Here is an 11,988-nt window from a genome sequence, read left to right as displayed (position 1 = left end):
TATTTCTTATTTATGTTTTCAGTTTAGCATTTTCATTTCTTAACTTGCACACCGCATTTATTGTTTTTTATATTTATTTATTTGTATATTTATAATATTAATTAATAGAAAATATACTAACAAAAAGAAGAGGTCGCCTTGGATAAATATGCCTTTCCACATATATCGATTCAAGTGCTTCATATACATACGTATAAAGTACTCATATAATACAAAAAAAAGGGGGATAGAATACAAATTTCATACTTGAGAGTTGCCAATTGAAAACCAAAAAAAAATGAGAGGCATAAAAAGTACACCTTATTCAAAACAAAAAAAAAATAATAATAATAATATTTAAAATAAAAAACAAACAGAAAATATGTTTTTACAATTGAACTACTAAACTGCAAGCACTGTGCCCCGTGTCTGTGTGTGAGTATATGTGTGCCCTGTGTGTGTGTGTGTGTGTGTGTGTGTGTGTGAAAGTGTGTGCCTGGTGGGGATTAAGGGAGCAGGGCCTGAGCAAATTAATTACCGCCATTTATCGAAGCAGAGAGCATATTATGTAAACTCGCTAAAAGTTTAACAAAAAATGGTTGCCAAAATCATATGGTAAAAAAAAAAAAAAAAACAAACAATAAGACTAACTAGGAAGAGCACAAAGTACACGTGTTTTCGTATTTGTTGTCTTTTCTTTTTTTTTTTTTTTAAATTTTAGTTTTGTGTAGGGTAAAGTATTTATATGCAATGCCACTCAAACTGTCCCAATTGCTGCATACGTTAGCTTTTAGTGTTGCAAAACATCAGCAGCATTCAAATTTTGCGATACGCAGCAGCTGGTGCTGCTCTGCTTTGCTTTCGTTCTTTTAATGCTGCGATGGTTTAACATCCATCTAACTGTTAAGATAATTGAATTTATACACGATTCTGTTAATTGTTGTTGTTGTATTTGTTGTTGTTGCTGCCAGTTGCTGTTGCTGTTGCTGCCGCTGCCGCTGCCGCTGCCAGTTGCCGTTGCATGTCAGATATGAGCAATGTCACGTTGAGAACAGTGACCGTTAGAAATAATTATCATTCGACACATTGCGGTGGCTGTGACTGTCAGTACATATGGCATATGGCAGATGGCATTGACAGTTGCAATTGCTTGATGCGATGGAAGGGCTAGGGTGTTTGGGGGAACAGCGTTTTGGTACCTGTTACCACTGATATTCTGTCACCTCGAAGTGACTCGTTACTTGCTGTTGACCAGTAACAGGTACGCGTTTATCTCTCATCAAATCCACTACATGTGTATCGTGGCCGCGGTGTAGCGCGCCTCGCCGCGTCGCCATGACCATTGGCTGGGACGGAACTGTGACAGGGGGAGAGAAAGAATTCGTTAAATAAAGCTCAACAGAAAACGGTGTGTGCGCGCAAGCGAGACAGATGCAAAATGTTAATGTACTGTACTGTTAACCAACCTGATGTAAATGCTTGGACTGCATGTAAATATATATATATATACGTTCATATAATTTAGTATTTAAGTCGAAACCATCTTATTTTCATCGATAGACTCACCTGTATGAGCAGCTGTCCGCTCCGTGTGTGCGGATAACGGTACGCATAGAAGAGCCACAGTGTCACCGCGAACACCAGGCAAATGGGCACCATAAAACCAAACGCAACGCCCACGCTCTTATTCTCCGGCAGCACGGCGCCGAGATGCTCGCTCTTCTCGACATTAACGCCATCGCCCGACGCCGACTCAACGCCAGCCGGCGACTGCGTGCTGCTCACTGTTGGCTCTGTGGCCGCCGTGCTGGCAGCGGGCGTAGAGCTGCCCATTCCAGGGCTGCTGCTGTTGTTGTTGTTGTTGCTGTTGTTGTTGTTGTTGTTGTTGTTGCTGCTGTTCTCTTGTGCAGCATTGTTGCCCTTTTGACCCAGCGCCGGGCAGGCGGCACTGTTGTTAATCATTGAACGATCGCAGCCTGTAAATGCAAAAAGGATGAGCGATTTCCAATTATAAACCGAGCCAGCCAATCGATGTCGATAACGATAACGATAAGTTAGCATAGGTCCTGACAAATGCTAGACATAAGTCATATACCTTAAATCAATTGGTTGGGTTGCAGATCTTTAAGTTGATTTCAATTTATCGATAAACGTTAATTAACATAGCTTGATATCGATAACGATAAGTTAGCATAGGTCCTGACAAATGCTAGACATAAGTCATATACCTTAAATCAATTGGTTGGGTTGCAGATCTTTAAGTTGATTTCAATTTATCGATAAACGTTCATTAACATAGCTTGATATCGATAACGATAACGATAAGTTAGCATAGGTCCTGACAAATGCTAGACATAAGTCATATACCTTAAATCAATTGGTTGCATATCTTTAAGTTGATTTCAATTTATCGATAAACGTTAATTAACATAGCTTGATATCGATAACGATAAGTTAGCATAGGTCCTGACAAATGCTAGAGATAAGTCATATACCTTAAATCAATTGGTTGGATTGCAGATCTTTAAGTTGATTTCAATTTATCGATAAACGTTAATTAACATAGCTTGATATCGATAACGATACCGATAAGTTAGCATAGGTCCTGACAAATGCTAGACATAAGTCATATACCCTAAATAAATTGGTTGGATTGCAGATCTTTAAGTTGATTTCAATTTATTTCAGCTTAACTGCCAAAATTAGCTGTTTAAAGGGGCATAGCTGGCAGGACAAGCAAATAAAATATCTCCATGCTATTGGAAAATTATGTTTTCTAATTAGGCTTTTAGCATATAATTTGATGAATTGAATATAATTGGGAAGACACTCGCTTTGGTTAACCATAAATAAATAAATAAAGAAATAAACAACAACAATAGCAAATGGGAGCATATCGATAATGATAGCAAGGCCTGGTCTTTAGTCTGAAGCTTCAACCACTTGAGAATTATAAGCAACGGAAATGGTAAATTTGAAAATTGTACGATATATGAATGCACGCTTATCAACATCAACGTCTAGGCGTTTACTTATTGCTTTTAAAGAAAACATTTTGGGCATCTATCGATAACGATAAGAAACGATCGGATAAGAAATGGAAGTTTGGTACTTTTAAAGACTATAAAGACTATCCGGCAAAATGTTAAAGAAATCAAGCCTTGTTGCCTTTATCATAATTTCTATACTACGAACCAAATCTGAAGTAAAGATATATAATATATTATATAACAACGATGGGAAATAAAGGTCCCTTTCAATGTCAAATGCCGGCTAGAGTATTTCCTATGGCCATGGCCTATATCGATATGTATTCGGATTAAGATTTACCCTTTTGCTGCCACTCCTGCTTTCTGCGATCGTTGCCATTATTTGTAGAGCAGCGATTCAGTGTGGGGCACCAGATGCACTGTGCGGATAGAGGGTATATAGATTAGCTTGTTGCTGGGGCTGGTTAACTTAGCGACTTTGCGGCAGCTCACCTCAAATGTGGTATTGTGATTAATGCACGCCTGACAGTCGCTGTAGCCAAGGCAGGTGGGCAACGCTGTCAGCACAATGATGGTGTTATTTGTAATCTCCTGCTGGCTCAATGTGACGCGATGGTACTCGTAGATGGTCTTGCGGCGGGCAACTAATTGAAAGGACAAGCAAAAGTACGGCCATTAGACAGGGCATATGCGTAGAACGTTTAGAGCTACATACAGTAGAGCATCTTGTCGACGATATAGGCATCGGATAGGCCGACCTTGACCGGATGCTGATGGTCCTGTATGGTATTGATCAGCGTGGGCAGCTGATAGTAGACAAACACAATATCGCCAGTCTGATGCAGCGTCGCGCTGAACGTGAACTTGCCATATTCGGGCTTATCCTGCAGTGTGACATTCTCCCAGACGACGGTGAAGGCGGTGCCTGCAATAAAATGTTGAGATTAGTAAACAAGCAGCGGGTAGGTCTATATTGTTAAGTGGACTAACCATTATCCTGTAGCCGCACAAACGAACCGTCCGATATGCTCGTATCGAAATTAGCCATAAGTGGCGCAATATATTGGGTGGCCGCCAGCCAGGAGTGCACATACTCGCCCGTATAGAGGAAGCCGCCGGTGGCAACGGTTACGTTGCGCACATAATGACCATAAAATGGAAAGTCAAACTTTAGCTCAACGGTCATGGCCCGGCGATGCGACGAGGACAATATACTGTTCTCGGGTATCGCACGGAATTCAGACCAGAATTTGGACGTCTCCTCCTTGCCCACATAGAGCAGGCTGCGATAATAGTCAAAGTGATCCTCGGTTCGGGTCAGCGAGGCATTGGTCGCCTCATTGGTGATAACCTCGTCGGGCACATCCACATCATCGATGAGCGGTCGCTCGGTTGTTGTTGCTGCTGCTGCTGCTGCTGCTGGTGCCGCTGGTGCTGGTGTCGCCTGGACGGATTGGGGTGCCACCTTTTTGGGATATTGCGATGGCTGTGAGGCCATCAATTGGGTCTTCTTTGGCGGCCCAGCCGGCGCTGCGGCCACATTGATGCTGGTGGTGGCATTGCTGTAGTTGCTGGCATCGCCGCCGGCATTCGGCTGTGCGCTGAACTCTTTGCGCTGACCGGTGCCATTGACGCCCACGTTGTGCACATTGTAGGAGACGCTGCCCGTCGCAGTTCCCTTGCTGTCCACGGTAGTGGTGGTGGTCACTGTGGCATCTGCCGGCGCAGCGTTGCCGCTGCCATTCACATTGGCGCTAACGCTCTGATAGTGATTCTTGTCATCCAGCGCGGTGGCCACAACTGGCGTCGAGTCCGCCGTTGACGCTGGTGCCGCACGACGCTGACGCTGACGCAACAGCTCCTCCGGCGACAAATAAACAATTGCGCTCGGATTGATGTCGCTGAGCTGGCTGTCCAGGCTATCGGATGCATCGGGAGCTGCAGGAAGAACAAAAAAAAGAAGAGACGTCACAATACAATTGGATAAGCCGACATTATATATATATATATATATATGTATGTATATCTAACTATATATTATATATGTACACTGTTATCGTTTAATGGTGGCAAACAAAATGTGATTTTGTTTGTTTTTCTTTGGAAACGAAACGTAAGTCGCAAATTGAAAAGAACTCTCTAGAGGTTATTGCACATTACGAGCTCTCTCTCTCTCGCTCTCTCTCTCTCTCTCTCTCTCGTATCTCTAGTATATTTTCTCTGGACCGAATAGTGCAATAGTTTTAATCTGTGTATTATTTTTAAACACTATCAGTTGCGATTTCTACAGCGCAACGTTGTATTTTCCACTTAATAGGAATTCCCAGAAGTGTTATCAAAGATTTCCAGATTAATTAATATACAATATATAAATATGCACAAAACATGTCTTGAGAAAAAATCGAATCGATTTTCGATAAAAAGCCCAAGGCTTTACCTCAATTGATGGGACCGGGTAGGGGTATCCAAAAAGTGAGAAATATTTCTAATCTATATTTACCATAAAGGGGCATATATATTAAAAATTTGTGTACCTAGCTCTTAAGCAAAATAAGCAGTATATCAAAATCGATTTATATCGATTTCATGGAATCAAGGCAAGTTATCGATAATTTGCAAACAACATCAAGATGCTGATCAGGTCGGAGATGATTTCATCTGCCCACTTTTAACCACTTTCAAAAGGGTTCAATGCAGTTCAAATTCTTACTGCTTATCGGAAATGCCTGCAGCTATATATAAAATCATTATAGTTTGTAATATATGCAACATATTACAGTAGAAAATCCCATCCCATAATATGTATATATATGTATATATAATAGGTTATTATTGTTAACAGCTGAGTCAATTGAGCCCGTACGCTTAGAGATTGCCTGGATCTAGATTGACATTAGACAACCTCACTTTTCCCCATAATAATCCTAATTAAATTGACGAACTCTTATCAACATCGGACTAGATTATTACATAGTTGTCGTGGGAACAATCGGTCAAAAGGTGACTTTTTTTTTAATGAATAACTCTTATTCAATTCATTTGAAGAACAACAACGAAAAACCTTATCAATATCGGGCTACTATATTATAGATGTACACATATGTACGTGACTAAGAAATATACCGCTTATCTGCTATATATATACAAACCTTAAAGATAGCTCTTCCTTTCCTTCTTTCTTTTTTTTTTTTTTTTTGTTTTTAACTGAGATTCTTCGCTTGGTTAAAACTTATTTTCGCTTTCGAAAAAAACTTGATAAAATGAATTTAATTCGGTATTTTTAAACATAATTTACTGAGAAAAATACGGAACAGAGTGTGACCATGGCAAGCATGTATTTTTATAGTGTGACCATGTGATAAATGTTAATAATTTGTGTATAGAGAGAATATAAGAAAACTTAAATTGCAAATAGTTAAATAGTTAATCAGGCCTATTGTGTTTTAGGTATGACTTATCAAATTCGCCTGAACTTTGGAATAGCTAATGGATGTTCAAGACAAGCTCGAACATATGTCTTAACTCGCAGCTGTTGTTGTTGTTGTTGTTTTGGTACTGTGGGTGTTTTGTCAAGTTAAATATTTGGTTTTATTGCTTTGCGTGCGAGAACTCGTTTAACAACAGTTCAAATGTGCTGCGATGTTAAATTATTTCATATTTTTTGGTATACTGTGGATGTTATTTAGTGTATATAGCGGCATACAGTGGCGGCCATATAAATATATACGCTCCATTTGTTTCATTTAATTTGTTGTTAATTAAAAAAAAAAAACAACAAAGATATTCATGTTGATAAGCTTTATTTACAACATATACGAGTGTACCTAATTATATGGCCACCGCTGTAATTACTTTATGTGCCCTGATAAAGGGGAGATTTGAAAGTGTAACAGCTCAATGACTGCCAATATAAATGCATGTTGTTTTTGTCTTTATTTATAACATGGCATTTACATAAATTGAGCAATTTCTTTGCTCCTCCTTTTTTTTGTATTTTTTTTTTTTTTTGGATTGCCGTTTTGCTCTGTTACCGCATTTTGCGCCTATTTTTGCTGGCATTGTAATTGCTTGTTAACTGTTATTTGACGCCGCTCGCACAATATCGATTTTCTATTTTCATTCTACTTACATTTTCAGTCATTTGGACGATATTACCCCGCTAGCCCCAATCATACCACTGCTCGACCGCACCATCAATAAATACCAATACACATTCTTTAGGCATCGCATTGCCATAGCAGGTAAGTATTACACATATATACATACATACATACATATGTAAATATAAGATTATACACATACACATACAGACGCATGTTTGCTTGTAGTCGCATATCAAAGGGCACTGCGCCATTAATCGCAGTTTATTATTGTTTTTGCTCCCCGTTGTAAAATACAATTCTAGCATGTGGTCAGCGGCGTGCATTTCTCGTGCGCACACATACATACATAGGCAAAATGTTTACGATATCGATTGCAATTACGATCGCATTTAAGATTTTAAATACAAAAATGTTTATGTATGTGTGCAAATAATGTGGAACAAGGTGCGAGCGCAGCACACACGCACACGTACACGCACACACACACACACACACACGGTCACAGGCGGAGACAAGTCTGCAATCTGAGCTACACATTTCGCTGACAAAAAGTATTTGCCAAGTGCAGTTATTTTTTGTTATTAAGCAAGTTATGAAACGTTGATATTCTCTTCCCCCTTCCCCTGGCCGTAAGTTTTCAGCAGAACTCTCGCGTGGCAATTGTTTACGACCTGGTGGCAGCACCACGCGAACAAGTGACAATTACAAAAGTTTGTTATCACATTAACACCCGCCCGTTGCTCAACCCTTTCGCTTTACAAGCGTCACTTGTTTTGCATTTTGAGTTTTAGCTAATTACAGATTATTTTTTATGGTAAGGCAAAAAGTAATGCAAAAATAATATGTATGCATGGAGAGACACAAGAGAGAGGAAGAGCACGCACACACACACACACACACACACACACTCACTTTTATATATGCATATAAATCAGGGTTGCACGTCATTGCTGCGTTTGTCTATTTCCCATTGCCTTGCATAATTATTGGCTGCGGTCACACTGAGTCATACACCTGCAGCTGCCCCCTCACTCGCACCCACAGATGCTTAAGCGCTCTTCCAGTTTCTCCGGTCGTTTCTTTGCATTTGTGCGGCGTTTGATTCAATTGATCCCGGTGTTAAATGTTATGGTAATGGTTGTTGTTTTTTTTTTGTTGCTGCTATTTTAAATAATTGGGCGCAATTTATTCAGCATTTGATTGAAAAATGAAAGTAATTGTTGCTATTCGTTCTTTTTGCTAGCTGCTGTGGTAACGACCTTTTGGGCCATCCTCGTACACACATGCACAGCCAAAGCGACTGCGAGTGTGACCTAGTTTCTCCATTTATTATTATTTTTTTTTCTTTGGTAAGGAAATGCGCCTGCAAAATGGAGTTTCTTGTTCCAATTTGTTTTTTTATCAGAATTGCAAGCTTTTGCTTCTATGTTTTTCTTTTTTTTGCCACAACAGTTAAGTTGCGATAAAGCGATCATGGTGAGGTGGGCTGAGAGGTAGCTGGTAAATAATTTGACAGGCATTTTGCGTAGTACGGCTGCTTTGTCTTCTTCTTTTCCGTCTTCTTATCGGACGAGCTTTTCAACTATAGATGAATACTTGTTGACATTTTGTTGACAAACAACAGCAACGGCAACAACAATAACAACCGTAACGACAATTGTATAGTTAAAGTTTTTTTTTTGGGCTTTTAGCGCCGTTAGCCGGACATGCTTATCGGCCAAATCAATAGAAGCAAACAAAACAACAACTGAAAACGGATCGCGCAATGCACAGAGTTGCCAGAATGCCCAAAATGCATTGGTCGCAGCGCGAACAGCGCATCTAGAGAAACAAGAATGAGAGAGAGACCAAAGAGTGAACGAGCGGCATACAAAAAAGCCAGGTGGGAGAGCTTTGTCAATGCTTATGTTTGATGTTGATGATGTGCTAACGCTGTCGGCTCTGCTTCCTGTTGTCACAATGTTTGTGTGTGCAAGTGGGACAGGGAGGGAGGGGCTGTGTTGCAATACGGCAGCTTCAAGACACACGCAGCACTATGTGCCGTTTGGTGTGGGCGCCAATGCATACAATGGGCGCAACTATTTTGGTCAACGTAAACCGTAAGCGGACAGGGGAGGGGGAGGGGGGGGGGTTCATGCGTCACGAATGCAAAGAGATGAATATGAAAGAAAGTCTCTACAAATATACATATGTACATACATGCATTTGAATAGAATTCATGTCAGCGCCCCAATTGGAATTGGCTGCAGCACATGCAATCCCAATTGGACGGTGCCGAGCTGTCCGTGCTTTATCGCACTCGCATTCTCGATTGTTTATCGATCGAAAGTAGATTAAATGCGAGTCGGTGCAGTGGTAAATGCACAATTTTAAGTGCTCTTTGTTGGAACAGCCTTTTGCTTTTATTATCTAGGCAAGGGGTTCTACCTGTGTCTGGGAAATTCGACTTTTTGTCTGGCTAAACGACACAAACGAGTGATTTGTAAAGCAGTTGAATGTTGTAAACACGTAACTGAGCAATAATGTAGAAAAGTTAATGTCCAACAATATACACACATAAGCGAGGCTGCACAGCTGTTTTCAACAGAGCCGGTTTAAGCCTGGAATATACTTTTTTTACTTAGAACTAAAACTAAAACTGAAACTTACAAGAAAATGTTGTTTCAAAATATACCATTCTTATCTACAGATATGAACGAAACGGATCTGTAATAAATCTCGTGTCACGCGCCCATCTCTAATGACAACATGCCAATCGATTACGGATCTCTGCAATGCAGAGCATGCACATATACATATGTATGTGTACACTCATATACAGATGCATATATGTATGTATGTATTAATAAGCACGCAAATCTCATTCAAGCTACTGTTTGCTACTGCAAAAACTAACTGTTTATCGCCACAGCGAAGAACATGAAAACAACAACAACAACAGCAGTAGCAGTAGCGCTGTTGATAAGCGCTCTTTGCTCTTTGCTGTGCCAGTCGGTGACTGCCACCGTGGACATCGGCCCAGTCCAATGGGAATTAAGTTGGAACGACCGATCGATTAACTGTGACTGCACACTGACCAGCGGCTGCTACTGCTACTGGCAGCAGCAACAGCAACAGTCAAGCTTCATTGATTTCTAGTATATGCAAAACCGACAGCAGCAACAAAAACAAAACTGAGAATTTGCACACACACGCTCAAAGTTAAAAATAAAGCAAGTGCAAGAAATTGATAAGTGGGTGGTAGTAAAAGCTGGCTGCCAGACAAAGAAATGCCCAATCGCAACTGTATCAACAAATATGTATGTATATATTTATATATATGTAAATATCATGCAGTGCGTGTGCAGTTAGCTGAAACAAGTAAATGAACTGCGTCAACAATAAACGCTGGCAACGCCATATGGCCGGGGCCAGTTTTCACATATGTATGTATGTACGTAGTTACATATGCATACATACGTGCATAGTTAGTTCAAAAAACATATTACATTATTGGCTAATTACACAACACTGAATTATGCTCAAGAGAGTGGTAGAGAGAAAGAGCAGGTAATGTACGGCGGCTAACGGCATTTTGGGCCAGCAGCAGCTGCTGGCAAGGTTGCCACCTGTTTTGTTTCTTTGATCCATTTCAATTTCAATTGCGACGCCACCGCATCGTGAAGTGCCAACAACAACAAAAAACAAAAACAATAAGCCACACATTCTCCTTTTCTTTGCGTCTTAATAAAAATGCGCCACAAATTTCAATTGTAATATGCAACAACGAGATGTCGCTCTACAAGTGCGCGAAGGGGTTGACAGTGGGGTTAGGGCTATGGAAATTGTTGCACGTTAAGTGGAGCATGGAGCAAATAGGCGTAGCGCACAGTAAAACACAAAACAAAACAACAACAAAAAAAAAAAACGTTAAAAATAAAGCGAACGTGGGCAGTGTATTAGAGCTAGAGCGAGAGGGACAGACAAGCAGGCGACAGGACGTTCGTTTCTTAGTAATGCTGCTGCCTATTTTCACACTCGGCTGCGCCACTCACACACACCAACACACGCCTACGGTGCTACGTACACTTGATATTTTGTTGTTGTCAATTAACGCATTTACTGCTAGGCAGCAGAAATAACTACAATAACAAAAAAAAATTCATTTTAACAGCAACAGAGACACAAACAAAAAAAAAAACATGGCAGCAAAATTTCACCATACAAAAAAAGTACCAAATGGCAGCAGAGCGCGCTCTGACTCCCCCTTGCCCATCCCCCAGTGACTCTACGACCAATCTTTGCGTTTTGTCTTCTTCGACATCGTCATCATCATCATCATCATAATCGCTGCCTAACGATGATCTGTCATATGTATGTGCATACATATGTACAAGCGTATTTGAATATTTGGTTTCGAAAAGATTCAAGTGTGGTTTGGTTACACTTACATATTGATTTCACACATTGTATTGATCCGTATATAGTTAATAAAATTGCGATTTGCGCGCACGCACGACCGACAGTTTTCGCCATTTTTCTTGTCCAACCCGCACGACAAAACGCACACGTCCGCAGCCACTGAGAAATAAAATATTAGTGGCAAACAAAAGAAACGGCATGCACTTGTATTTGCATTTTTATGTTTGTACAGTTTGGTCTCACTGCTTTGGTTGAAATCCACCGATTACAATATGGTATTTTTTTTAACACAAAATATAGATACTTTTCATAACAGTTCTTTTTTTAAAATGTTAATTTACTTTATATTTATTTTGTTCACCTGACATGTAAAACAAATGATCCTTTTATAAATACACTTTCTGTTACCATTGAGTGGAAGAGTAAATTTCTTTCTGGTTTCTTAATTTTTTAAGCCACGTTTGTAAATATCAGAAAGTAATATATTTTTGGGATTACCGCCTGTAAACTTAAAA

The 11,988-nt window shown here is 40.1% G+C and overlaps 1 protein-coding gene across 1 annotated transcript; it reads right to left on the bottom strand.

Moving 5' to 3' along the window:
- Positions 1 to 56: 56 nt before the first annotated feature.
- On the bottom strand, positions 57 to 11,632 carry l(1)G0289 (lethal (1) G0289). The gene is made up of 7 exons (XM_064680219.1): positions 11,503 to 11,632; positions 3,960 to 4,907; positions 3,685 to 3,894; positions 3,462 to 3,613; positions 3,310 to 3,388; positions 1,546 to 1,955; positions 57 to 1,336 (listed from the first exon to the last, which is right to left on the bottom strand). The coding sequence occupies exons 1-7, from the start codon at positions 11,585 to 11,587 to the stop codon at positions 1,268 to 1,270; spliced, it is 1,953 nt and encodes a 650-aa protein (XP_064536289.1). The 5' UTR covers positions 11,588 to 11,632; the 3' UTR covers positions 57 to 1,267.
- Between the last annotated feature and the right edge of the window lie 356 nt (positions 11,633 to 11,988).

The sequence above is a fragment of the Drosophila montana genome, unplaced genomic scaffold (genome assembly GCF_035044405.1).
Source record: "Drosophila montana isolate Dmon_TW-CO22-7 unplaced genomic scaffold, ASM3504440v1 contig_2106_1, whole genome shotgun sequence".
Taxonomy (NCBI): domain Eukaryota; kingdom Metazoa; phylum Arthropoda; class Insecta; order Diptera; family Drosophilidae; genus Drosophila; species Drosophila montana.
The sequence above is the reverse complement of the archived record's forward strand: the minus strand, read 5'-3'. Positions and strand labels throughout refer to the sequence as shown.